The sequence below is a fragment of the Pyrus communis genome, chromosome 13, assembly GCF_041283825.1.
Source record: "Pyrus communis isolate YQ-2024b chromosome 13, ASM4128382v1, whole genome shotgun sequence".
NCBI classification, from domain to species: Eukaryota; Viridiplantae; Streptophyta; class Magnoliopsida; order Rosales; family Rosaceae; genus Pyrus; species Pyrus communis.
Window position 1 is genome coordinate 14,406,624 of NC_142577.1, and position 27,242 is coordinate 14,433,865.

The 27,242-nt window shown below is 37.9% G+C and overlaps 3 protein-coding genes across 4 annotated transcripts; 2 read left to right on the forward strand and 1 right to left on the reverse strand.

The window, feature by feature from the left end:
- Positions 1 to 24: 24 nt before the first annotated feature.
- On the reverse strand, positions 25 to 711 carry LOC137736065 (protein SMALL AUXIN UP-REGULATED RNA 51). The gene has a single exon (XM_068475404.2). The coding sequence runs from the start codon at positions 662 to 664 to the stop codon at positions 167 to 169; it is 498 nt and encodes a 165-aa protein (XP_068331505.2). The 5' UTR covers positions 665 to 711; the 3' UTR covers positions 25 to 166.
- A 2,778-nt stretch (positions 712 to 3,489) lies between these two features.
- LOC137737642 (galacturonokinase) lies at positions 3,490 to 14,702 on the forward strand. Of its 2 annotated transcripts, none has more exons than XM_068477183.2 (14): positions 3,490 to 3,776; positions 4,339 to 4,452; positions 4,762 to 4,833; positions 5,610 to 5,653; positions 8,602 to 8,731; positions 10,220 to 10,285; positions 11,110 to 11,189; positions 11,677 to 11,776; positions 12,497 to 12,672; positions 12,923 to 12,963; positions 13,058 to 13,086; positions 13,323 to 13,392; positions 13,510 to 13,599; positions 14,199 to 14,702. In XM_068477183.2, the coding sequence occupies exons 1-14, from the start codon at positions 3,744 to 3,746 to the stop codon at positions 14,441 to 14,443; spliced, it is 1,290 nt and encodes a 429-aa protein (XP_068333284.2). In that variant the 5' UTR covers positions 3,490 to 3,743; the 3' UTR covers positions 14,444 to 14,702. The 2 variants fall into 2 exon arrangements, with proteins under 2 accessions (XP_068333284.2, XP_088538343.1); XM_088682217.1 differs by having other exon boundaries at positions 3,513 to 3,776; positions 14,239 to 14,451.
- A 4,654-nt stretch (positions 14,703 to 19,356) lies between these two features.
- LOC148691816 (uncharacterized) lies at positions 19,357 to 19,818 on the forward strand. Its single transcript, XM_088683422.1, has one exon. It carries the CDS (start codon positions 19,357 to 19,359, stop codon positions 19,816 to 19,818), a length of 462 nt encoding a protein of 153 aa, XP_088539548.1.
- The last annotated feature ends 7,424 nt before the right edge of the window (positions 19,819 to 27,242 follow it).

Below are 27,242 nucleotides of genomic sequence, written 5' to 3' on the forward strand. Positions count from 1 at the left end.
ATCCCTAACAAAAAAAAAAAAAAAAACAATCAAAACACATCGCATTGGCATCCCTACCAATCTCCATTTACAATTCTCCTAATCACTAAAAACCTTTTTCCCAAAAAAACCAAAGGCATTAGAGACATTTAGATTTAGTTCTAATGAGATCTAGAAAAAAACTTTACTATCTCTGCAGGAGAGGAGTGAAGGCATGGCAACCCGAATTCTTCGCACCAGCATTCCTCACCGAGTCCTTGCACGAATCAACAAAACCCACTTCAGATACCATCTTCAATAACTCGTCCAATCCCAACCGTCCAAACCTGCTCTCATCTTTCTCCAGAAACCGCAACATCTCCTTGAAAAACACAACCTCGCAAGGCAAGACCAACCCTCCATTGCTCTGGAATCCCAACTCCTCCTCGGCCTTCTTCAGCAATCCGACGAAGACTGGGAGGTTCACGAATCGGGCAGGGATCACAAACCGGATTCTTTCCGGCCCTACGTAGACCGCCAAGAAACCGGAGGGAATGCGCCGGTTTAATCCGAGAGGAGGGAGGGCGTTGGAGTTGTCGTAGGAGACGACAGAGCGACGGAGGCTCATGAACTTCCAGCGCATCACGAGCTGCTTGAGGCGCACTATTTGACGGATCTTCTCGACCTTCTTCATGGCGGTTGCCATTGTCGCAGAGCGTAGGAGAGAGCGGGACAGACGAAGGCTTGGATGGATTTGGGAGAGACAGGAAGTGGAAATTAATTCAATCAGTTTTTAAGTGGAAATGGAGTCTGTGAATTGGAAATTGACTAATTTGCCCTTTTCAATTATCTTTATCGATTTGGTTAATAGCTAAATATTTAATAGCTTCGGATTTTAAATTCCACTGGCTAAATATTTAATTTTCTTTTAAATGCTTTTACTTTTGATTGGTTTTTATGACGTGTGTTGTTCTTTAGCATGTGCGGAAATTTCTAAAGCCCAATGGACTATGATTTGGTTAGTTGTTTATGAAACAAATTTCATTTTTTGTAATGGCTGATTATTTCATATGACAAAGTCTAAATGGACAAGGATGCTTACTTACAATAAGCCATGATTTTTTATTTTTTTATTTTTTATACAAATTAGACACCACTCATGCAAACATAACATGATCAATTGTAGTATTTACCAGCAATTAACTAGCTACAAAACTCAAAATTACCAGCAATTAACCTATCAATAGAGAAGAAAAGGCAAATCTTACACTTCATCCACCACCCAGGGCTAGGTAGAATAAAATTTCAACACCGGCAAATCAAGATATGAATCCAGAGCTGGAACCAAAGTATTGGTTTTCACACGCCTTCAATTGAAGAGTGATGATTCGCTCATCATGTGGGTAGCAGACATAAGTGATATTGTGTAGCTTAACTCAAATCCCAAGTTTAAAATTCTATGTAAATAGTTTTCATTTCTGACTTAAGTAAGAGTTTAAAAAATAATAATAAATAAAAAAAATCAACTATGAGTTGCCATCATTTTTGCTCCCATCACTGATGCCAACCTACCTTAATCATTGCCGCCACAACCATAGCTGACAACACCCACCATCCCTAGCGCAACCTTCATTGCCACCATCACCAACCATCATCACCATCGCTGCCAGCACCACCTATTAACACTATCAAAACTGTCACCCCCGCCACCTCCAACCACCATCAACACTGTCGTTGCCACCACTACCGACATCGCCACCTACCATCATTATTGTTGCTGCCACCTCCACCAACCATCATCATTGTTGCCACGACCATCACCATCTATTATCATCACCAACATTGCCGCCGCCACCACCCACCAACGTCATCACCATCTCCGTTGCCACCATCACTGCTTCCACTAGTACATTTTCTATCTATTATCTCTAACATATATATATCAATGACTCTAGATGCACGTTAAATTCTGTATTTAAATTTTCTTATTTCTTTTAGGTTAGCCAAACAAGAAAATTGACAAATCCTAAAATATAAATTTTCAACATTTTAATTTCCATCATTTTGTAATTCTAAGAAAACCTTGAATTTCCTCATCCAAACATAGACCTATCAATTGGATTCCACCTGCACCAAAACTTGAAGATCAATTTCAACGGGTCTATTATTAATAATGAAGCTGTTGGTGATTTTGTTATTTGTGACGAGAATCGTAACTGATTATTGTCGATGCACCTAGGGGTGAGCATAAAAACTGCTAAACCGTAAAACCGCATCGAACCGTATGAAAAAAATCGAAAAGAACCGTGTTGATCGGAAAAGTCAACTTTGAGTCAAAAATTGAACTGGGCCGTTCAAACTGGTTTAGTTTCCGGTTTTAAATGAACAAGAATCGGCCGGAACCGAACCGAACCGTATATATTAATTATATATATACACACATGACATGGTATAATAGGTTGAAAAATTAGTTTCACCAAGTTAGCTATGTTGGAGTTCCTCTTGAACAACAAACTTCAGGGAATAACCTGTTAAAGGAGTTTGGGAGTTCTCTGCCATTTCAAACAAATTGGCAGATAGTTAATAGCTTATGTGGTTTTTTTTTTTAATCTATAGTTGGTACGCTCCTTAGCTTATATCATTTGGGTTTATTGATACAAATAATTGCTGAAATGAGGTGCAATGCTTCTTCCATGTGTATGCCTTGGGTTTTTATGTTTTATTGACATGTTCCTTACTTTTATAATTGAGATTTTTTACATATTTTGGTTTTGCTGCTTCTTTGTTCCCACTTAATCAGTTTTACTGTTATATTTGTTCTTTGGTATCTATCTTCCAACTCAATTTCAATAATTGAGCAAGGCTACTAACAAATGTTATATTGTCTTCATTTACACTTAGAACCGTAAACCGGTAAAAACCGAACCAGAATCGGAGCAGATCGAACTGTACGATTCTAGTAATAAATTTAAGCAGAATTACACCGAACCGAATTGTTGATATTTTTCAATTCCGATTTCAGTTTAGGGATGAAACCACACCGAACTGCACCGTGCCCACCCTAGATGAACCAAAATTTGGTGGTGCTACTCTTCTTTTCGAGAAGCTCTGCGCCCTGCAAAAAGGTCGTATACTTTGAAGTTGAACGTAAAGACCGGTGCCATCTTTGACAAAGTGCTTTACACCTTGGAGGTTCAAGACAATCATTCAAGACATTAAAATGATACCTTATGGATCTCCACCGACTTTATTATTTGACCTTGAGGGTACCCTTTCAACTTTTCTTTTTTACCCGTAAAAGTATTGCTAACTTAACCACTTTTAAATAGAGTACAAAATTGTTTTTTTTACATAAGCACACTCTAGAGTCAACTCTAAAACTGTTTTCTGACAAGGTTACAAACACTTTTAAATAAGAATAATGTTAGAGAGATCAGATTTTTAAAATTATATTTGTAAACAAAAAAAAATATAATTATTGATGATTGAATTATTATTTAAATGTTAATTAATGTATATTTTAATATCATCTGGTGACACATTTTTTGTGATTTACATTACTCAACCGGAAAACAGATGATATGACGTTTAAACCGCGGATAGGCCTAACTCACTACAGTCTGTCCAACAATGATTTTCCTTGAATTTCCATCATCTCTTGTCTCTGCCCCACCCTGAGATCCAAAAATATCTTATGCTAAATCTGCACCATAAACCGATCCTGCATTTGCATTTTAAGGGTCGATTGGATTGGATTGCTCAGTTCTGAGAGATCATTTGTGAAGATGGCTGGATCGTCTTGGCCTTCTGAAACTCAGGTACTCTTTGATCCTCTATGATTTCATTAGGGTTCATGCATTTTTTATCCACATTCTAGTTTTTTGGGAGGAAGCAGCCAGCGTTGTTGTCATCTTTTACGGAAAAAACACAATGGCAACCGTAAAAACTTAAAGCTGACCGCTTTGCGGAGTGGTGGATTGGTGTTCCTCGTCAACCCTGTTTCGGGTTCAAACCTTAGCATGGCTTATAGTAGTAATATTGCTTAGCTGACTGCTTTGCTAAACTCATAAAATTGGAGCATTTGGTTTATTGAATTGAAGTCGCTTGTTTAATTGTGTCCAATCTGATACATAACGACTGGTTAGCTGAAATATTCTAGCTTTTCGAAGCAAGAATTGGGTTGGCATTGGTCATTTAAAAGCATGGACCAATTTTTTGAATGCTTATTAGACTTTGCCTTGGAATTGTTCTTCACTGTGGGTGGAATTCTTTGGATTACATCTTTGGCCTCTGTATTATCATTTTGCAATGTTTCCGTGATCGTTAATGTTATTTTGTATGGTAATGATATTAATGTACATGTTCTTTTGTATGCTACAGTTAAATGGGCTTAGACAGATAGTTTCAGAAATGGCTGGGACAGGTAGGAAAGAAGTTCGGGTTGTTGTTTCTCCTTATCGGATTTGTCCATTGGGAGCTCATATTGATCATCAGGTTAGTGTTAGGTAGCTCTTTTTTCATTATGTGCTTGTCGACCTTTGATGCTCTCGTTTTCAGTAGGATTTCAAAATTGACTCTTTTTTTTTTCATATAAAAGAATAATTTGTGTCCATAGGCTTTGTTATTCATTACCTTGTGATTACCAAGTCTCTGTTCATAGAATCATATGTAACAACTGCGCTTGTTATAGTTGATTGCTTAATTTATCAAGCTGTCTGTGATATACCATACTTTATTGTGTCCATTAAATTTACTTTTGGGTAACACGAAAAAAGTATATCCTTTTATTTTAAATGGTAGCAGGGCGGGACTGTATCAGCTATGGCAATTAACAAGGGGATACTTTTAGGTTTTGTTCCTTCTGGTGACACTCAGGTAAATACAGAATATACTATTTTTAACCTTACGAGACTAGAAATCCAGTTGTGGTGTTAGTTGTTTTTACTTTACATTGTGTTTACTATAGAACATGAATCCAAGTAACAAGTAATAGCGCGAGTTCAACTAATCATTTTCTTTCAAAGCAAAGAGCCCTGTTCAATGGTTTTTCTTTTCACTGCTATAGAAAAACCAAGAATAAAGAAACTTCTAAGAAGACATGTAATTTCTAGGAATGTAACTTAATTAAGATGCAGTCACATCAGAAAACATAATCTTAAAATTTTAGGAAATATGGACAAATAGAACCTTTTACAAATTTTCAATAGAAAGATAGAACTTTGTCATGAAGGGACACTAACAGACAATAAAGGAGCACTAAGGGGTCATAAAACGTGTTTTATTACCCGTTTACTGGTCCTTGAGTGAAAAAGTTCCATTTGCGATTGCAGATTTGTAAAAGGTTCTATTTGTGCATACATTCCTAAAGCTTTTAGAATCCTTTGGGACTATGAATGATTCATAGAGTATCTCATCATAGCATGAATTTGTTTGCTCAGACCCGAAGCTGAATCATTGTTTGTCATGAAGAACGAAATCTCAAAATTCTGCGAATGTTTTGGATATATGAGGCATTGATTGAAAACTTATACTACAGAAACTTATAAACTAAACCATGAAAGTTAAACATTTAAGTTAGTTTCCCTCATAATTGTTCTTGATTGTTATTTCCACTGTCATCTGCCTGCTGAGCCATTGAACTCTTGCTGTAGGTTATACTGCGTTCAGGACAGTTTAAAGGTGAATGTAGGTTCAGGTGTGGGTCTTTTCTCATGGTATTTCTAAATTTTATGCATTCTTTCATTTATTTATTTCAAAAGCATGCTTACCGAGTTCTAAAGTTTTATCAAAATTAGCAAACATCTACACCTTTTAGAAAATAACAGTTTTTAAATTTACTAAAGAATAGCCAAATATTACGTGTTACGGCCTTCATTTTGGTGCATAGGCCTTCGGTTGGGTGTATAGGCCTTCAGTATGGGGCGTCCTATGCACTCAATTTAGGCGGTCTTCAGAATTTTGAGCAAAAACTGTTATTCCTAAAAAGAGAGGGTAAACTTTTGCTAGTTTTGATTAAAAAAAAGAAAATTCAGTTTTCCAGGACTGTCTAGTTAGAAATTTCTATTCAATAATTTATAAAACCATAAACTTGCAGTGTGTAGGATTTGTACATATCAAGCACGAAATTTCTATTCAATTAACTGTTTGCTTCTCCTAATGCCAAATGTCAATTGAAAGGTTTCTGTCAGAAACAAAACTATACACAATATGGCTGAAAGAAAAATATACCCGTTACAATGCTGCACCTTAAAAATACTAGTGATTGAATCATCACATGTGTGGAAGGCTGAATGTATATATCATGCAGTAATATACCTCACTGATGATACTGGGGGTCATATGACTGGGTTATATGCAATAAAGATATTGAATTAGTGTTGCCTTGAAAAGGTTTGGTCGGGTAAAAGTTTATGTGCATGATGGACATGTTGTAACTGTTGGCATCAAGGCCTTGTCAAACACTTAGCAAGGAATCGAGTTGAGGAGCCTGTGGTTTTACAAATGTGGAGAAGCTTGGACCCTTAAGTAGGCTTTGGTTGTTTGAAAAGGGTGACCCCTATGACACTAATGAGTTGAGTCATGGATGAGGAAAGAGATAGAAAGAATGCTTTCTGTATTTCATTTCTTAATCAGGAAGTAATACAGGAGGGTTTATATACACATTGCTAAATAAGCTTAGTAACTAATGACACCAGATTAACCACTAACATTGTGATTAACAACAAAACACATGTAACTAATTTACAGCTGTTACATAACAGAAAATATCTAAGATTGAGGTGTCCCCTTACCCTCCCTCAAGCTAAATGGAGGAGACCCGAGAGAAAGCTTGGACTGTAACAACTTGAATCTGGCCTTGGAAAGTGCCTTGGTGTGAATATCTGCAATTTGATGATGAGTACTGACTTGTTGAACTTGAATCAGATTAGCTAAGACAAGTTCTCTTATATAATGGTAATCAATCTCCACATGTTTCGTTCTAGCATGAAACAGGGAATTGGATGCCAAAGAAACGGCAGAGACATTGTCACACCAACGTTGGGGTACCTGTCGAAGTGGGAAGGTAGCTTTGGAATTGGTATGCACACACATAGCAGCTAATTTGGCAGGAGGTATTTTACCAGCAAAAGCATGATTCATCCTTTCATAACAATCAATAGCTTCATGCTCAAAGGAATGACAGATTTGGCAAGGATTTTTACCACCAGAATAGTTGTTATTGCGAGGAAATCCACCAGTTAGAGAAGGTTTCTATCCTCTCCAAGGCATTCCCTCCACTTCTGCACACTCAGCCTTTTTCAGTACTAAAGCTACACTTCAGACATGGCATAGGAGGCTTGGGCATCCTTCTATAGCAATGTTTAGGAAGATTTTAAATAAAGCTTCACTTGCTCACAGTGGTGACAAGTCTGTAAATTTCTTTTGCACAGATTGTGCCATAGGCAAACATCACAAGTTACCCTTTTCTTCTAGTACTAGTGTTGTATTTGCCAGTCTTGAGTTGATTCACTGTGATGTTTGGGGGCCAGCTCCAGTGCTCTCTGTTAGTGGCTACAAATACTATGTGCTCTTTGTAGATGAGTTTACTAAATACACTTGGTTGTTTCCTCTGAAGGCAAAATCTGAGGGTTTCTCTGTATTTGTCAGTTTTAAAGCATATGTTGAAAACCTGGCTCTGATACCAAGATAGAAAGAATGCTTTCTGTACTTCATTTCTTAATCAGGAAGTAATACAGGAGGTTTTATATACACTTTGCTAAATAAGCTTAGTAACTAATGACACCAGATTAACCACTAACATTGTGATTAACAACAAAACACATGTAACTAATTTACAGCTGTTACATAACAGAAAATATCTAAGAGTGAGGTGTCCCTTTAGAAAGCAGTGCTGATACCCTGTTTTCTTGCCTGATCGTTTATGTATTTACTCCGGTACTATATTTTCAAAGTTCAGGGTTTTTTTCCCAAGAGGAAACAAGAGCAGTTAGTTCAAGTTTCCAGATACAACAACCTAAAGTGGCACGTATGAAATGGTAAATTGCAGAAAAATTAATTCTTAATTCCGTATTACAGAGGCCCTCAAGCTCCAATTTGCAAAATCACCATACCTAAATCCCTTGCCTCAAATCTCAAGTCAGATTTATCATCAAGAAATCGATCTGTAATTCTAATTCTAAAGATCCTGCAGTGGTCCTTGGGTGTAGAAGTTAAAAATTAGGGTTAAATGATAAATGATTTGGTAAGTACGTAGAGCATGATGTGCCGATTGATGTAAAGAACTGAGAATTCTGGGCAGCGTTTGGTGTTAGAATTTTTCAAGTTTGGGTTTCAGGGAATTAATTGAAGGAAAGAATTCAAGATGCAAAATAGATAAGAAAAGGAAGACATAATTCACTGTTCTGTGGAAGTGAACACTGAAAGAAAAGGCAGACGATTTTTGTATTTTATTAATTGTAACTTTACTGAAGTTGACAGGAATCTACTTCAGTAAGATATAGATTTAACAACTGATCTATGTCTCTTGAGTATTCCTATTTCTGTATGACCTTTCTTCAAATAGTAAGTCATTATTTTACTTGAATTGCAATCTGTAATCATGTGGCATTTGGTGAACTTGATTATTTCCAATTGCTTTTATAGAGTTGATGAAGTTCAATTCCCTTGGAAGAGTGCAACTGTTGCTTCCAAAACAGATGAGGAAAGCAATTGGGGAAGTTATGCAAAAGGAGCCTTATATGCATTACAGAGTAGACAAATCTCCCTTGCCCAGGTTAGAGATAATTCTTTAATGACCTCTCTTTTTTTTTTTCTCTTCTGATTAGTTGAATTATTTATTACTATTTTGATTTGCTGAACATATTATTTCTCTGCACTTCTTGATTGGCCCATGGGAGCATTTTTTTCACCTCTGTTTTGGTTTCTTATGGTAAAAGAATAACTATGGCAGAACTCCATAGTTTGCTTTCAGTTATCTTAAATTGAATATCAAGTAGGTCATTTGAGTATCAAGGCACTGGGCAGACCATGCATAGAAGATTCTTTCCGGTTACATTATTTTGATTTGCTCCAGATTTATGATTTATGGCCCTATCGTTTCTGAAGAAAGTATGTGAAGCCAGCTCATTCAAACACCTAACTGTCATGCTACTTCGGGTTGCCTAACTCTCTCCTTAAGCTACTGTTGGTGCTCCTTTCTTTAACTTCTTAAGACACACCCCTCTGTTTGATTTACCTTTCTACCCTTGCACGTTAAAAATATGCCAGTTGGGTAGCAGAATTTGACAAAGGGTCCTCAGTAAATGGTCACTTTTATCCCCTTCTGGGCTCGACACGGTATACATTTTCAGGAATTGACAAAGTCACAAGATTAGTTTTACTTGGACATGCAGGCATTTCTGAGCACTGTTGCGCACAGTTTAGAACTATGGCCAATTTCGTAGCTTGTGTTCAGTGATATGAATTGAGTGATACTCAAGTAAGCCATTTGGTATCAAGGCACTGGGAACCTCATAAATGGAAGGTTGCCTCCAGTTACATTCATTTGATTTGCTCCAGATGTATGATTTATGATCATATCTTTTATATATCTTGGATTAGTTAGTTGGGGAGATTGCATACATTTGAAAAACATGATTATAAATGTATAGCAAGTATGTAACAGATCTCTAGAGGATGCCAGCTCTTTCTGGCACCTAACTGTTATGCTACTTGGGGTTGCCTAAGCTAGCTTTTGCTATTCCTTTCTTTGAGACATACTATTTGCCGTTCTACCATTGCCTGTTAAAATGTCTTGGTTGGACATAAACAATGAGCAAACTTGGACAAAGGGCCCTCAACATGGTAGCTTTTATCTCCATCTGGGCTTTACAAGGTGTACAATTTCGGGATGGTCTACCTTAAAGAATTACAACTAAATTTATGTTATCTTAGGCAGCACCACATCCTGTGCAAATAAACATCTTGATTGCTTCTTGATGTTGCACTGTCCATGTTGTCTCAAGCATAATTATGAATTGGCTACGAAGAAATATTCACATCCACCATCCACAGACTTTTCTTCCATTTTTCCATCCATGACTTCAATTTATTACAAACTTGGTGTTAGGCTTGTTAGTTAACAACCATCCATCTTGAAGATTCGTGTGCAAAACCTGGGTACAAACTATTTGAGTGGCATTTTTCTTTGCATATGATACTTTTTTTGATGATTCATACAAATCTTTCATTAAATAGTTATCATTTGTTTCACATGTTGTAGGGTATCATCGGATATATAAGTGGTCCTGATGGTATGGACAGTTCAGGCCTTAGCTCTTCTGCCGCTGTAAGTTGTCTTCCTTGTTGATTTCCTTTGTTGTTAAATGATGACAATGAAAGATGATTGTATACAAAATATTCCCATTACGACTAAGACGCCATAAAAATATGAGTTGTGTCAGGAAGTGCTATGTGTTATTACTCTTTGTAAAACCTAAAGATTTTGATTGATTGTTTCCAAGGATTTTGTGTTGTATACCTTCCTTGGACTAGGTTTGCATCTTTCTCTTTCGAATATTTGCTGGTGTAAAAAGAAGAATTATGTATTTCATATTGCTTTATGGGTGACAAAAGTAGTAAATAAGTCCTATATATAAGAGGTCAAACGTAGTTGACTGATTATATCTTTCATGCAAAGAAATTCAAACACAAACCAAAAACCCACACGTTAACCAGTTTTGCATTCGTACAATTGCACACTTCTAAACTTATATGAATGTAAGAAACTATGAAGCAGAGCTGTAGACGTGTTTGTCCAAAAGGATGAGTTTTCACATTAAAGGATAGCTATTTAGTAGATATTCCATCCCAATAGTAGCTACCATTATTTTTGGACACTGGAGCTAGGTTATAGTTAAGAAATATGGCATGCTCTATTCAACGACTGCATCAGTTGAGACTTAATGTTGGTGTTTGGAATCAGTTTACAATTTGAATTGAAGTGAACTTTGAAGTAAAACGAACTAATATGCCACACATCCGTTATTTTTATCAGAAGAATGATCTTGATTAAAGACTGTTTTTGTAGTATTCATCTTGTGGGGCTTCATTTCTTTATTTTGGAGAGTCACTACATCCAACCCGTTAATCTTGCATTTACATGTTTGACAGGTCGGTGTAGCTTACCTACTGGCTTTGGAAACTGCAAACAATTTAACAGTGTCTCCTGAAGAAAATATTGAGTATGATCGGTAGGTTTCTTTAGCATTTGAGGGTCCAACACTTGGACCAACAATTAGTTTATACTTCGACACACAAACCCCCCCCTTACAGGAAGTCCTCTCTCTAGTACTAGAGGGTCCAGCACGTCAAACTGACATTATTGGGAGGTTACATTACAGGCACTTGCAATGAGAATCACCTTCTTTGCATAACAATTTGTTGGTTTACCACTCTGCTTCTAACATTTAGTTTATGATTCCAACTGATTTCGCTTGTCCTCCTTCTTTAACGCCCAGCATTCAGAAATCGATCTATACTGTCTTCTCTTTATGAAAAAGTTTCGTTTCTTTAACAAAAATTTAAAAAAACTTCCCTTTTTCTTTAACATGTAGTTTATGATTCCAAGTGATTTATATATCCAGTCCTCAACTTAAAGTAATAGAGAACTTTACAAGTACCCTTTTTCTATATTTCTTTTGCCATATCAAACCTTTTAATGAACTTTGGTTATTGTAGGCTGATTGAAAATGAATTTTGGGGCTTGCGAAATGGTATATTGGATCAATCAGCCATATTGCTTTCGAGCTATGGTTGTCTATTGTGCATGAACTGCAAGGTAGTGCGTGAAAATTGTGTTTTATGTTTTAATAAAAAAATTTCTATTTACTGGATTCATTTCAAGTGCAGTCTGTATATTTGTTAAATTACACTAATTTGAATGATCCAATCATCTTCATGATTTCTATTACTGAATCTTTTAGCATTTTGAATATATGGTTGATTTCTTATAAAAGTTACATTCTGGCTGCTGTTTTGTAATGATCGTCCAGAAAGATTTGCTTGTGCCTGATTCAGATTACACTAACTCTTATAGATTGAACGATTTTTAATATTATACATAAAAGGGCTAAGCATATGATTTCAGAGTTAGAAGTTTAATTTGTGATTATAAATGGATGGACTCTCAATGTGATATAATCTTTCTGATTCCTTTGAAACTAAAGATTGTACCAAAGAAAGCTGTAAGCTTAATATTATGACTTCAACCATATGAACTTTGAAACAAAGTAACACTTAAGACTTAGATTACTATAAAGGGGAATTTGTCTGCACCTCAAAGCATAGTACCGTTCTTATCCGTAGGGTGCTTTTATTTTTAAGCAATCTTTTTTTAATTTTATTTTTAAGTTTTTTCTTTTGCTATACTACAGATTGTAATCTGATACGTCTTATTCATTTTCTTGATCTATTTCCTTTTATAACCACATATATCAGATTCTGCACTAATTTTGAGTATTAGCAATATGGTGTCTCACAATGTAGATTGCATGTGCAGACTAAAGAACATAATCTTATACACCCACCAAAACTGGGGGAGAACCACGATACTGAGTGGCAGGAAGCATACAAAATATTATTGGCATTTTCAGGGTTGAAGCATAATTTGACCGTAAATCCTGGATATAATCACCGAGTTGCAGAGTGTCGAGAAGCTGCAACAGTCCTTTTGAAGTAAGATCCATTTCCCTTGTAACCGATAACAAATTTACCCTTCTTGATTTTAATCAAGTATCTTGACCATGATGTTTTTCTTTTAGTCATTTTTGGTTGGCGGTGGTTTGGCGTTGAATCCATATGCCATCATCCATTTATTTTTCATGCAACTCCATCTTATTGTTAAATGCTATACCCAACTCCATATTTGTCTTCCTCTTTCAGACTATTGATCCCTGGCTGACGTACTTTTTTGTCCTTTAACCAGTGCATCCGGAGATGGTGCAGCAGAGCCACTCCTATCCAATGGCTAGTACCTTTACCTCACCTTCTCAAGTTTAATATCCATTCCTATTTTTTGAAAAATGATATTGATTGACTGCCTTTTTCCTCCTACAAACAGTTGACCCAGAAGTTTATCAAACTCACAAGGTAAGAAACTTTGTCTAAAACACCTGACCATTTGTCATTGTATGTTGTTTTGATTCTTTTGAAATGCTGTTATTAGGAAAAGGTTTGGCTGGCCATTAACAGTAGTATATATTATTTAATGAAAGAAAAATGAACAAAGAATAAATAGAAAATACTATTTGTATGCGCACATTAACATTTCAATCGTTGGCATGTAAATACAAGGGCGTGATGACTTATCCATAACTCTCTTGCAGCACATATTAGAACCTACTCTAGCAAAGAGAGCAGAGCATTATTTCTCAGAGAATATGCGGGTTAGCAAAGGTATTACCATATCTACATGGTCAATAATCCAAATTTCAAAAGTATGATGTCTTTTTAGTTTCTATGTTACTCTTTGCTTTATGATTTATAACTACTTAACATACTGATTTTTTCCAGGACTCAAAGCTTGGGCTTCAGGCAGGTTCAAAGATTTTGGAATGCTCATTTCAGAATCTGGCCTAAGTTCTATTGAGAACTATGAATGCGGTATTAATTACTCTCCTTGGTTCATAGCTACTGGTTTGTTTTCTTAAGCATCCTCCTTAATATTCCTAATCACAGTGCACAGAAAATGATAGGGATATCCAATTGAAATCATTAAAGGAATGAAGCCTCGTCAAGCCAAATCACTAGTACCAATGATGGCCTTAAAACAACCTAGTTTTAGATTGCTGTTTGGGCAGCACTGGGACTATATTTAATTACCCTTATCATTTGACTGATTTTCTTTTGATCCTTGAACTCTTGTCTGCCCATGAAAGTAGAGGATCATGGTGATTTGCTTCTGATAGTATCTGTACTAACATGCACATTTAACTGATTGATTATCTGGTATTTTTTCCATATAAATCACCATTAGAAATGGGCTACGCTGCGTTGACAATGTTGTTTCTTTGCTAACTTTGCGATCTTTTGCATCTGAAATGTTACCACTGGTTGCTTCATTTTCAACTTGCTCTGCAAAATTCATGAATTTTTCTCGATTATGTTGAAATTTGACCTCAAATGCTAGCTAAATTGGACTTAAGAAATGGATTTTGTAACTTGGTCAAGGGGGTTTTAACTTGATGTTGTAATTGTTTAAGGTTCTGAACCGCTGATACAATTGCGTGAGATCCTTCTAAGGGCTCCTGGTGTGTATGGAGCACGGTTCAGTGGTGCTGGATTTAGAGGTTGCTGTGTTGCACTTGTAGATACTGATCATGCCAAAGAAGCTGCATCATTTGTAAGGGAAGAGTACAGCAAGGTCCGTCCTGAGTTGGTTAGTCAGTTAAACCAAGACACAGCGGTTATGATATGCGAGACCGGTGATTGTGCCCGTGTTATTTGATGACTGTCTGTCAATTACAATTATTTGTTCAATTATCTCACTCCTTGTATTAAACTTTTGAAATGAAGCGTGGTTAGAACTAGCAAATATGAATATAGGATACCGGGAATTCAAAAGAAGGCTTCTACATGGACAACATGAGAGCCTGTTTGTATCTATCTAGTTTTACCTTTTGTTATTGTGGTGGGCCTTGGAATATGGTGTGATGAATTCTTTGGTTCCTTTGACACTGATCTTATGGCTCGTTTATTAATCCGTAGTCAGAGTATAAGGAATTGAATTGAGGAGGAGATGAAATGGAGTGCATTCAGAATTGGATTCATGTTGAAGCTGTTTACTGAATTATCTGGAATCAGACTAAAAATGATGTTGATTACATAAAAGTTGTTTACTAACTCACATAAATCGCAATTGAAACCTATTTGATTATTGATTAATGCTAGTTAATGGTTAATTTTGATAACCGCATATGTTCATAAAATCCTATTAGCTACATGAAAACAGTAGCAAAATAAATAATTAACAATTTATTAAAAATATAAAATAACTAAAAAAAAAAACCCAAACCCAACTCCTCGCCAGCTTCCCCCCACCCCCCTGTTATATCTGTGATTATCTTAATCATAGTTTAGCAATTAAATAAGCATTTTGATTAAGTTGTTTTGTAATTAGTTATGCCAGCTGGTTTTGAGAGTTTTGGGGAACCATATATGTAGTCACTTGTAAAAGGGAAAAGGGTACGAATATTCATAAAAGAAATATATTGAAAAAAATACTCTTCTCTCTACTTCTCTAGCTCGTCTCTGTATTCCTCCATCCGCCATTGTCATATACTTGCATGTATGAGTTAAGGTTCTGAGTTTGGATCATAACAATTGGTATCATCCTGCTCGATCCTCGATTCCCTCTTGTATGCCCTGTCACGCTCCGACGACTTGTTTAACAACCATGGATGCATGTCTCACTGCTGTTGAAGCTACCTTGGCGGACCTCCCCAACCTCCTTCGAAACTCCATCGCCGCCGCGAACGCCGACCTCTCAGCCGCGATATCTACTGACTTCAATGCTAAGTTAGCTTTCTTCTTCGAGCAATTCCGGCGTGAACAGTCCTTTGTTGGTGGTGTCGGATCTTCCAATCCAGCTTCCTTCGCCGTCGATCCTATCCCACCTCTAGTTCCAGTCACGGATGATATTGATTTCCGTCTGTTAGAGACTCCTCGACACCCTCGTCATGATCAATTTGATCCAGAGCGCGGGCCGCCTAAACTTCCGTGGTAGCAACGGGTAGATTTTCCCCGATTTTTCGATGGTGATGATCCTATCACTTGGATCTACAAGGCTGAGCAATATTTTGCTTGTTACAACACTCCAGATCCACAAAAGGTCTTTACAGCCTCCTTTTACTTGGAAAATGAGGCGATGCAGTGGTTCAAATGGCGCAATTGCTTACTCACTACTCTTACTTGGGAGGAATTTACTAGTGCACTTTGTAGGGAGTTTGGACCCTCTTTGTTCGAGGATTGTACTGAGTCATTATTTAAGTTGCGCCAAACAGGTACTTTGAAGTAATATGTGACTGAATTTTGTCGGCTTGCCAATCGTGCTTCCAGTGTTGGTCCTGTTCTCCTCAAGAGTTGTTTCTTTGGGGGTTTAAAAAGGGAATTGGTTTATGATGTCAAATTATTGAGGCCTGCGTCCGTTCATGATGCAATCTCTATAATTGTTCAGGTAGATGCTAAACTTTCTACGTTGCGTAGCCATAATATTAGAACTCTTCCTGCACCTAAGGTCACTCCACTGCCCATCATGCCACCTCGACCTAAAACTACCAATTTACCATATCGTAAGCTCACTCTTGAGGAAGTACAGAGAAAGAAAGACCGGGGGGAATGTTGCTTTTGCCCTGAGAAATGGGTAATGGGGCATAAATGCACACATAAACAGTTGCTTTTGTTGGATGTGTGTGATGATGGGGAATTGTGTGAGGAGAATGACGAGGCTGTGCAAGCCGAGTTGCAAGGAATGGCACTAGGTGAATGTGCATTTTATGGCATGAATGCTAAGTGCTTCCTACAAACTATGAAGGTTTTGGGTAGTGTTAAGGGCCAACCCATGCGAATCCTCCTCGACTCGAGTAGTACCCACAACTTTATTGATTCTAGGTTCACTAAGAAATTGGGGTGGTCTTTACAAACAACCAAACCATTTGAAGTAAGGATAACAGATGAAGGCAAAATCAAAAGTCAGGGTTGTTGTAGACACATTCCGTTGGAATTGGGAGGATACCATTGTCACACTGATTTGTTTGCATTGCCTTTGGGGGGTTGTGACTTGGTGTTGGGAGCGCAATGGTTGTCTATGGTGAGTCCTATACTTTGCGATTTTCAATTACTCACAATGGAGTTTCAAGTGGGCCAAAACAAGTTCAAACTGTCCTATAGCATACCACCATAGATGGTTGTCTAGGAAATGTCATTGTAGCAGCTCAACAAGGAATTCTATGATTCTAACTTGGGAGTTTTATTGTATTCGTTAAAGTCTACACCAAAGGATACTAGCACCCTCAGTGTTCAACAAATGGAAGAGTTACAAGCAGTTTTAATGAGATTTGATGCAGTGTTTCAGATTCCTTCACAATTGCCTCCACATAAAGCACATGATCACAAAATCCCTCTTCTCCAAAGGTCTACGCCTCAAAGTATAAGGCCTTACCATTATGGCCCTGCACAGAAAGATGAAATTGAGAAAACCGTGCAGTAACTTCTAAAATCAGGGTTCATCAGGCCTAGTCACATTCATTCTCATTCCCTGTGCTGTTGGTGAAGAAAAAGGAAGGGACATGGAGGTTATGCATGGACTACAGGGAATTAAACAGAATCACAGTCAAGGATAAGTATCCTATTCCACTGATTGATGATCTTTTGGATGAATTATATGGAGCTCACTATTTCTCAAAGCTTGATCTAAGGTCCGGCTATCACTAAATTCGAATGCATAAGAATGACATTGAAAAAACAGCTTTTAGAACTCATGAGGGCCATTATGAGTTCCTGGTTATGCCATTTGGCCTCATTAATGCCCCTGCAACATTTCAAAGCGTCATGAATGACATTTTTAAACCTTACTTATGGAAGTTTATCCTTGTGTTTTTCGATGACATATTGATATATAGTCAGTCGTGGGAGGAGCACCTAGTGCACTTGGAAAAAAACTCCAGAATTATTGCAACAACATCAACTATTTGTCAAGAAACAAAAATGTTCTTTTAGGCAGCACCAAGTGGAATACCTTGGCCATATAGTATCCAGTGAGGAAGTCTCTATGGATCCTACAAAAATCCAAGCTATATTGGAGTGGCCTGCTCCTAAGAATGTGAAGGAGTTAAGGGAATTTTCGGGGTTAACAGGCTACTACAGAAAATTTATACCTAGATATGGCAAATTGTGCCAGCCCTTGTACTAACTCACTGGAAGTGAGGGATTCCTGTGGTCAGAAGCAACTGAGGCAGCTTTCTAGAAATTGAAGCAAGCCATGACTTCACCCCAATTGCTAGCTCTACCCAACTTTGCAGAACCATTTATAGTTAAGTGTGATACTTCTATTTTAGGTATTAGAGCAGTTTTGTAGCAACGTGGGAGGCCTATTGCTTTTGCCAGCCAAGCTTTAGGTCCAAGAAATCAGGCATTGTCAACTTATGAGAGAGAGTTAATTGCCATCGTTTATGCAGTAAAAAAATGGCAAAACCACTTACAAATGCGCCATTTCATTATCAAAACAGACCATAACAGTTTGAAATATTTCTTCAGTCAAAGAACCAACACCCCATTCCAACAAAAATGGGTGTCCAAACTGTTGGGACTTGATTATAAGGTGCAATATAGACATGGCAAGGAAAACATTGTGGCAGATGCTCTTTCTCGGGTTCCAAGGTCACCACCTCTTTCCGAGCTACCTTTAAAGGAGAAGGGAGAATTACTGGTTGTTACTTATCCCTATTTTGGGTGGTTGGATGACCTTAGGAGAGATTTAGAATAGGATCCATGGGTGAGATCAAAGAAACAAGAAGTAGAGGTACGAGGTCAAGATCCTAGAACTGCTATCACTGCTTCTAAGTATCACCTGGATAATGGCTTCTTGAAATACAAGCATAGGATTGTATTGGGAGTTGATTCTAGCTCGAGGATAACAGTTTTCGAGGAGCATCACTCTGCTTCCGTAGCAGGTCATGAAGGGGTATTGAAGACTTACCAAAGACTAAAAAGAGGCTTTTATTGGGTTGGGATGAAAAAGATATAAAAGCTTGGGTGGCTGGATGCAGGGCTTGTCAACAGAATAAGTATGAAACAATATCACCACCTGGGTTACTGCAGCGTCTTCCAATTCCACAGCAAGCTTGGACAGATATAAGTATGGATTTCATTTATGGATTGCCTCCATGCAAGGGGAAGTCAGTCATTTTAGTGGTGGTGGACAAGCTCTCTAAGTATGGGCATTTCATAGCATTGGGGCACCCATACACTGCTAGCAGGGATCCCATTTTCCTTAGTGCCTTTGGGCGGGAGTTTTTTAGACTACAAGGATCAAAGTTATGCATAAGCTCGGGTTATCAGCCATAAAGTGATGGATAGACGGAGGTTGTTAACAGATGTTTAGAAACCTATCTGAGATGCTTCACTAGCTGCAAACCCAAGAAGTGGCTCTAGTTGCTTCCTTGGGTTGAATGGAGTTACAACACTTCATTTCATACTGCCTCGAGGTTCACACCTTTTGAAATTGTATATGGCTACCCTCCTCCACACATTGTGTCTTATGAGCTTGGTTCTGCTAAATTGGAGAGTGTTGAACATGGATTGATGGCAAAAGACAAAATGTTGACAATGCTAAAAAATAATATGATCATTGCTCAAAACAGAATGAAGGTTCAGGCGGATAAAAACAGGAGTGAGAGAACCTTTGAGGTGGGAGATTGGGTTTACTTGAAGCTTATTCCCTACCAGTTGCAGTCACTAGCAACTCATGCATACCACAAACTCCAACCAAAATTCTATGGCCCCTTCGAAGTATTAGAGAAAGTTGGTAACGTGGCCTACAAGCTAAAGCTGCCTGAGACCTCTAAGATACATCCTATTTTCCACGTTAGTTGCTTGAAGAAACATGTGGGTCCTGATGTTAATTTTATGCCACTGTTACCACTAGTGACTGATGATGGACTACAAGCTCAAGAACCCGCAGCAGTTCTACAAAGAAAAGTCTACAAGAAGAACAATGCAATTGGGGTTCAACTGCTCATTCAGTGGAAGGACAAGAACGTTGAAGAATCTACTTGGGAAGATTATGATAAGTTCACTGCAAAATTTCCAGGATTCAAGTTCTAACAGTAACCATGAGGACAAAGTTTAATTGAAGGGCAAGGCAATGTTATATTTGTGATTATCTTAATCATAGTTTAGCAATTAAATAAGCATTTTGATTAAGTTGTTTTGTAATTAGTTATGCCAGCTGGTTTTGAGAGTTTTGTGGAACCATATATGTAGTCACTTGTGAAAGGGAAAAGGGTACGAATATTCATAAAAGAAATATATTGAAAAAAATACTCCTCTCTACTTCTCTAGCTCTTCTCTGTATTCCTCTATCTGCCATTGTCATATACTTGCAGGTCTGAGTGTCTGAGTTTGGATCATAACACACCCCACCCACACACCCCACCACCCCCACCACACCCCCCCCCCCAAAAAAAAAAATTCCCAAACCCAGCTCCTCGCCACCTTTAGCACAACCCTCCTACCCCTTGCTCTTAGATGACCATGCGGCCACGCCACACATTCCCCCCTCTCTTTGTGAGTTCATGCATGGGTTTTGGATAGTCTTCTAGTCTGCGGCGACAGGGCAGGAGAATGGGGTCGGGATCTGATCGGAATCGTAGCTCCTCCATTAGGAATTGGTGGGATTGGGATTGGGGAGAAGAGATATAGGTTTATAGACCGGTCATGGAACTGGGGAGGTGAAATTGTGAGGGTATTTGGGATTACCAAAAAAGCATGAGGATAGTATTGGTAGAAAACCTGGATCCCTAATGAATCTATTTCCAAGAACTTAATTCCCACTTCCAAGTCGAGAATCCAATTCTGAGAATTTAAGGAATTGTATTCCGGATTTTGGGTGGGTCCCACGTGAATGTTGATTCTTTACTGTTTGGTAAAAGCCGGAATGACTTGGAATTCATGCAATTCCATTTCCTACACTTTCATTCTGGTTTGGTAAACACGCCCTCAATTGAATCTCAAGAGTCACTATTTGATGGAATTGCCCAAAATAATTCATTTTCAAATCTCATGCACTGAAAAGATCAGTTTTTAGTATTCCATTTGATATTTGATTGTTAGGTTGTCTTATTATATTTTGACATTTTATTTTTGATCAATTTAACAATTAATATTTAATTTTTAATTATTTTTACCAACTTCGCTACTATTTTTTTAATCAATCCAAACTTACTCATGTTAGATGAGAAGCGAATCAACTAGCACATTGGCTTGCAAGAGCAAGACTTGGAGAGCAACATGAAGTGACTCAGTTTGAGGAACCATCATACATGGTTGTAGACATCTTGATTGAGGATAGTTCTATCGAGCGATTGCTCTTTTTCTCTTTTGTTCTGTAATGGTGGCCTCTTTTCTCCTTCATTTTTGGTTTGAAAGTCATAGCAAGGTGATGCGAGAATTACTTGACACTCAAATTAAACCCTCGTTTGACAATTGTAGTAGAATGGATAAGTGAGGGATCGTTCTAGACCGGGGATTAGGAGGGCTTGCTAAAACCTTCTAAATTGACTTAAGAACGTAAAAACAATATAAAACACTAAACTAGACTCAAAGAATGCAAAACTAAAATTTAAAACATTAAGACAAACCAAAAGACTCAAAACTAATTTTGGACGAATTTAAGATTATGGCTTGATTCAAAATACTTTAAAACATAAACTAAACAGATTCTAAGCACTAAAGAACAAGAAAGTAAAAGGGGGGGGAAAGTTTTGATTTGACGAAAATTGAAATAACAAAACAAGTTAATAAACTAAGCGGAATGTAAATATGAATCTGTGATGGAATGAATGGAATGAAGGCTAGCTAAGGGGTTATTCTCCACACATGTTATACTTGCATACAAGATTGATTCTCAGTTGGTCTTTCGATAAATTATGAAACTCAACACTCCGGATTAATTAGGTCCGCTTAAATTAACCGTCAAGTTTTCCTTAAGTTAATGAATTGGATGGGTTTGCGCAACGCAATTCACAACATTCTCCAAAAGTCCTTTACGTGAACAGCACAATAAAGATACAATCAAAGATCATTAAGCATTATGAAAACTATAAGTGTTGACGAGGCATTCGTTACTATGATGAGCATGAAACTCGTGCCAAGAATTCATTTAACACGATTGTTTATAAGCAACCTCCACTACTTGTGAATATAAGTTCATAACGATTAGGTGAAATTCACTTATATTCTAGCGTCATATTTATGCATGAAAATTAAGCGCGCATTCTTAATAAACATTCATAAATAAGTTATCAATCGAACAGTTAAACAAATTGAATCCACAACTTATGAAATTCCAACGAAAGTTAATCAATTCATATTGCAAATATAAACATAGTTTCGAATCACCCCCTAGCTAAAGGGGGTTTAGTTCCTCATAACTTTGAAATCAAAGAAACACCTAAACATTCCAACAACTCAAAACTTGAATTGTATGAACGTTTAAGCACTCTTCTCTTCCATTCCTTATACGTACAAAACAAAGAGAATTAAAATGAAACTTTGAAATCAAAGAAACACCTAAACATTCCAACAACTCAAAACTTGAATTGTATGAACGTTTAGGCACTCTTCTCTTCCTCGTTGTTGTAGCACAAGGTTTAAGGATAGGTTGGTTGGGAGGATGGAAGTGTGGAATGGAGTGGAAATGGAGGAAATGGAGAGGGGAAGTGTTTGTGTATTGCAATGGAAAATGAGATGATTTGGTGAATGGAATGAATGGGTATTTATAGGAAGAGAATGGGTGTTAATGGATGTTTGGTGGAAGGGAAAAGGTGTGGCTGTTTGTGATATTAAATGGGATAGTGCGTAAGGTGGCTGCGGATTGGAATGAATGAATGGGATAAAAAATGGCTGAATAGCTTAATAGGAATATGGTGCTACGGATGGAATAGGATAATGGGATATTGGATGCTATGGTGGCTGATCATTAGGGTGGAAAAGTCACGGCCTTATTAGGGTGAATGATGAATGCAGATTTTTGTGAATTAATTAGGGAAAGAATGGTTGCACGGATTGATGGGGGAGAATAAGGGGAGTGCGGCTGTAATGTTAATTGTTCATTAGGGTCAATAATAAAAATGGGGCCACGGCTTAGAAGAATAATTAGAAGGCTTAGGGTTTAAATGATGGATGGGAGATGCGGTTTAGAGAAAAATATGTGAATGTTGAAGTCCCCATATGGTGCGGCTGCATGGGGAAATATGGCTAGGGCCTTGGTTTTGTGTCCTAAAGTGCCTATAAGGCCGTCAAAGTGGCTAGAAAATACGGACGTTTAAGTTTAGGAAAGGTTACCAAAACGGGAAACTTAGGGTTAACTTTCCTAAAATAGGAAACCTTGTTTGAGTAGGATTCCTCGTTTTGGTAAGAATTCATCGTTGGAGTAGGATTTCGTCGTTTCTTCAAGTCTTCAACTCATTCGTTCCTCTTTCGCTCCAAAAGACTCCAATTTGCATCTTTTTGCACACTTTGGCCTTATAATCTGAAAATACACAAAAGTGGCCTTAAACACTAAAACAACTAAATAAACACAACATAAATGCACGAGAACAAGCTAATTAAGTCGCATGAATATGCTCCTATCAAATTCCCCCACACTTAACTTTTGCTAGTCCTCGAGCAAAACAAAACAACTAAACTAAACAAAATGAAACAAAACAAACAAAACATAACCTAAACCTTCCAACGTTTGCCTCAGGGATTTCCAATGAAACATGACATCTCAAAGATCATTACTCACATAGCTTTTAGTCTTCTTTCCCCTCGAGCACATACTTAATCATAGTCGCCATTCACTAGTTCGCATTTAATCAATTAAAACACATTTTGAATGTAGTAACATGCCTTAGAGAATTCCCTCAATTCCTCACTAGTTATGCACTCAATTTTCACTCAGATTTTCTGACTACACACCCTACACTAGTTATATGTGAGAAGATTGATGTAAACATGAAAGACTAGTATTCACATACGTTATAACAAAGAAAGCAATTTCTGGAGTAATTACACGTGTTTAGATATGATCTCATGAATGGAATGCTACTACTTAAATGCGAGAACCAGTGACACCATATGCTCATACCAAATTCAAACTCCACAATTGAAATGCACACCACTCAAGATAGAAGTCAAGAGTTGTAACGGGGCTTGGGGTATTGGCTAACAAGGAAAGGTAGGGATAAACAGAAGTTCTTTAAGTAAAGTAATGAAATTAAGACCTAGAATTCCCTTAGAATGTAGAAATCAACTTTTAAACAAATAGGGGAGATTTAAACAACTCTTAGGGCCTAATTCATTGTTTTGGGCCCTTTCTTCAACAACCAATACTTTTCAACTCTTTTTTTTCTTTTTTCTTCTTTTTTTTTTCTTTTTTTCTTTTTTTTTTCTTCTTTTCTTTTCTAACCGTGCCTATGGCACAAAAACTCACATAAATACTCTTTCCCCCACACTTATTTCCTGCAACACATTAATCAAAAGGAATTCATTGCTTACTATGCTTCAAGAACAAGGGTAAGGATGGTCCTAATCTAGGCTAGGTGAGGATAATGCGGGTTAACAAAGAAAGTAGGCTAAACAAGGCTCAACAGGGTTAAATCCTACAAAACAAATGAAAAGGGAAATATGGCAATTTGGCTATGGTGGTGGTCACTACACAACTTCATCTTGAATATGTGGTATGCAAATCAATGACATGCTTTGAATGAAATGGGTATGAGTTCTAGCATTTGGAACTAAGTGATGAAACGCCTTCTAAGTAGTAACCAAGCAATGAATAATGAGATCATACAACGACTTAGAAAACAATGATGCATAGATTATAACTCTCCAAATAACGTTTAGGCTCAAGTCTCACAGGGATGTAGCGTTTGTTTAAGTTCCTTCCTTCAAGCATGTTACAAAAACTAATTTTTTTCTTTTGTGATTACATGTGAATTCGTAAACTATAACTACAACCAAGCATAAACCAAAGAGTATATCAAACGTCCAACCATGTTTGTAACTTTCTTTAACCATCATGCAATTAAAAACCAAATCCTCATCATTGCGTTGGAAGGTGACCTACGACACAAACAAACACACAAAAACAACTCTTTTTGGGTTTTTCAAAACAATTTTTTCAAATTTTTATGGTATTTTCGGATTTTTAATTCAACACACACTAAAACAGTTTAAAAACATTTTAAAAACAGCAAGGAACAACACTTGAAGTTATGGGTGATAAAATCCAACAAATTTGCATCAACATACTTAGTTACCCCCCACACTTAAATCAAACATTGTCCTCAATGTTTTATGCTTAAAACACACCAAACAAAAGAAAACATATAAAACAACAACTAAACATACTAAACATGGCAGAATGTATCTAACAAAGAGAAGAGTTTTAGAGATGCAAATCTGGTTATGGAGTGTAAATTCCATCTTCTCCTTGGTGATTGCAGTGAGGCTTCATCTTGAGTGATTCTACAGGCTTACTCTTAAACTGCGCTACTCCCATCGTTGATTTTCCTTTGTGCTACTCTTGAACTGGGTAGTAGGCTTCCTTTGGTCTCCCCCGAAGGTCTGAGCTTCCTCCTTTTATCTGTTTCTTTGTTCAATCTCTCCAATTCGTATTGAAGAGGGTTAGAGGATAGCTCAGCAAAGCTAGGTAAGCAACCAGGGAATAGAGTCCAGATAGACTCCAAGTGCCGGCTGATTGCTTCTTTCACTTTGCCATGCAAGTAATATCAAGGACAAAGGAAAAGACAGGGAAAGAGCATGATATGAAATACCTTTGCTTTTGCCCTTGATGATATGAGATACCTTTGCTTTTGAAGAAGCGGTGAATGAATCAGCACATGTATTTGTGGTGCTGTTTCCTCCTGGGTCATCTGTACTCCAGGCATCTGGTATCATCTTTGGGGAAGAAGAAAGAATGGAGTATTTCGAAAGGCTTTGCTGGGAGTGCGCCCTCAGAGGTGAAAAATAGTTGGGCATTTTCTTCAGTTCTGTCTTGCCAAAAAAAAATGAAGGTCGACATATATAGAGAATTCAATAGCAAGTGGTGATACTGTTCTTTTACCGTTGTCGACAAACATTTTGATCCCGCAAATCCGGCTTTTTGGAATAGTGACGACTCTTCGATCTTTGAAGACGCCTCTTTGATAAAGCTGCACGCGTTTTCTGAAAAGCAGATAAAGCGTCGCCGAACTTAGTGCTTGTCGGCTAAAGACGTGTAGTTGCGATGATGGCCTCCACGTGTTGAACGCGATTTCTGAAAAGCCGAGGCTTTTTGAATTTGTGGACGCGTTGCCTTGGCTTTTTATAGAGCTATCGATCACCGCCAACTTACACACTCTGAAGATTTTCCATTCTTGAAACTCGTCTCCGGCCCTTTTGAAAATCTACTCCGCCCACCCCTTTTCTTTTAACTTCGTGAACAATGGCTAGCTCATCCAACCCATCGAACCTTTGCTTAGATTTGAGTCCAAGCAGTGATCTGGTCGCGTCTCGTCAGGGTAAGGTATGGTGCCCGTCTTTCTTATCTTCCCATGACCCTCTTACAGATGAGGACTCTGTGATGACGGATCCCACAACAGCTACGATAGTGGCTCGGAACCTCCTCACTCCCAAAGACAGTCAGTTGCTTTCAGGACGGTCCGATGAGTTGGCCGTTCAAGAATCCCTGGCTCTGAGTGTTCAGTGCACTGGCTCTGTGTCCAACATGGGCCAACGCCTTCTTGCTCGCTCCCGACAGGTTGAATCCTTGATGGCGGAGGTGGAGAGTCTTAAGCAGGAGATCAAACAGCTTAAGTACGAGAACCGAAGTTTGCACATGCTTGCCAACAATTATTCAACAGGCATGAAGAGGAAGCTTGATGAGCTTGATGACCGTCAACGATTTGCAGCTTTCTTCCAGAGGTACCTCTTTCCTGGGTCATCCAGCGTTCCACCAAGGTTTGGGGCCTTGAATGATCTATCTTCGGTGCCTCCCGCTCCGATGTCTTCCGCTCCGATACCTCCTGTTCCGATACCTCCTGTTCCTATACCTCCTGTTCCGAGAGTGTTGCCACGTAGTGGGGCCTCAAGTACACAACCTTTGTGAAGACTCCATCTTTCTGCCATGTTGTTTTTTTTTTTTTTTTTTTTTTTTTTTTTTTTTTTTTTTTTTTTGTAATCACTCGGAAATCAATAAACAAGCTTTATTCACTGTATTGGGTTGCCTCCCAAGTAGCGCTTTCTTTTACGTCTTGCAGCCGGACGAAGAATCCATTTACTCCAAATTGGAGCCCACGGTACCCAAGGGGGTGTCATCCACGGTGTGCTCCACAAAGTTCTCATAATAGGCCTTCAAACGATGCTCGTTCACCTTAAATTCCTGTCCCGTTTTCAAGCTCTGGATTTGGACTGCACCATGAACAAAAACATTAGTAATAACAAACGGTCCAATCCACTTAGAACGTAACTTACCGGGAAACAAACGTAAACGGGAATTGAAC

What these genes read in the sequence shown, in the direction of transcription:
- LOC137736065 (XM_068475404.2), bottom strand. Translation starts at nt 664, where the DNA reads ATGGCAACCGCCATGAAGAAGGTCGAGAAGATCCGTCAAATAGTGCGC.
- LOC137737642 (XM_068477183.2), top strand. Translation starts at nt 3,744, where the DNA reads ATGGCTGGATCGTCTTGGCCTTCTGAAACTCAG. An exon ending in TTCCTTCTGGTGACACTCAG is followed by an intron (nt 4,834 to 5,609) that starts GTAAATACAGAA and finishes CTCTTGCTGTAG; the next exon opens with GTTATACTGCGTTCAGGACA. An exon ending in AGAGCCACTCCTATCCAATG is followed by an intron (nt 12,964 to 13,057) that starts GCTAGTACCTTT and finishes TCCTACAAACAG; the next exon opens with TTGACCCAGAAGTTTATCAA.
- LOC148691816 (XM_088683422.1), top strand. Translation starts at nt 19,357, where the DNA reads ATGAAGGTTCAGGCGGATAAAAACAGGAGTGAGAGAACCTTTGAGGTG.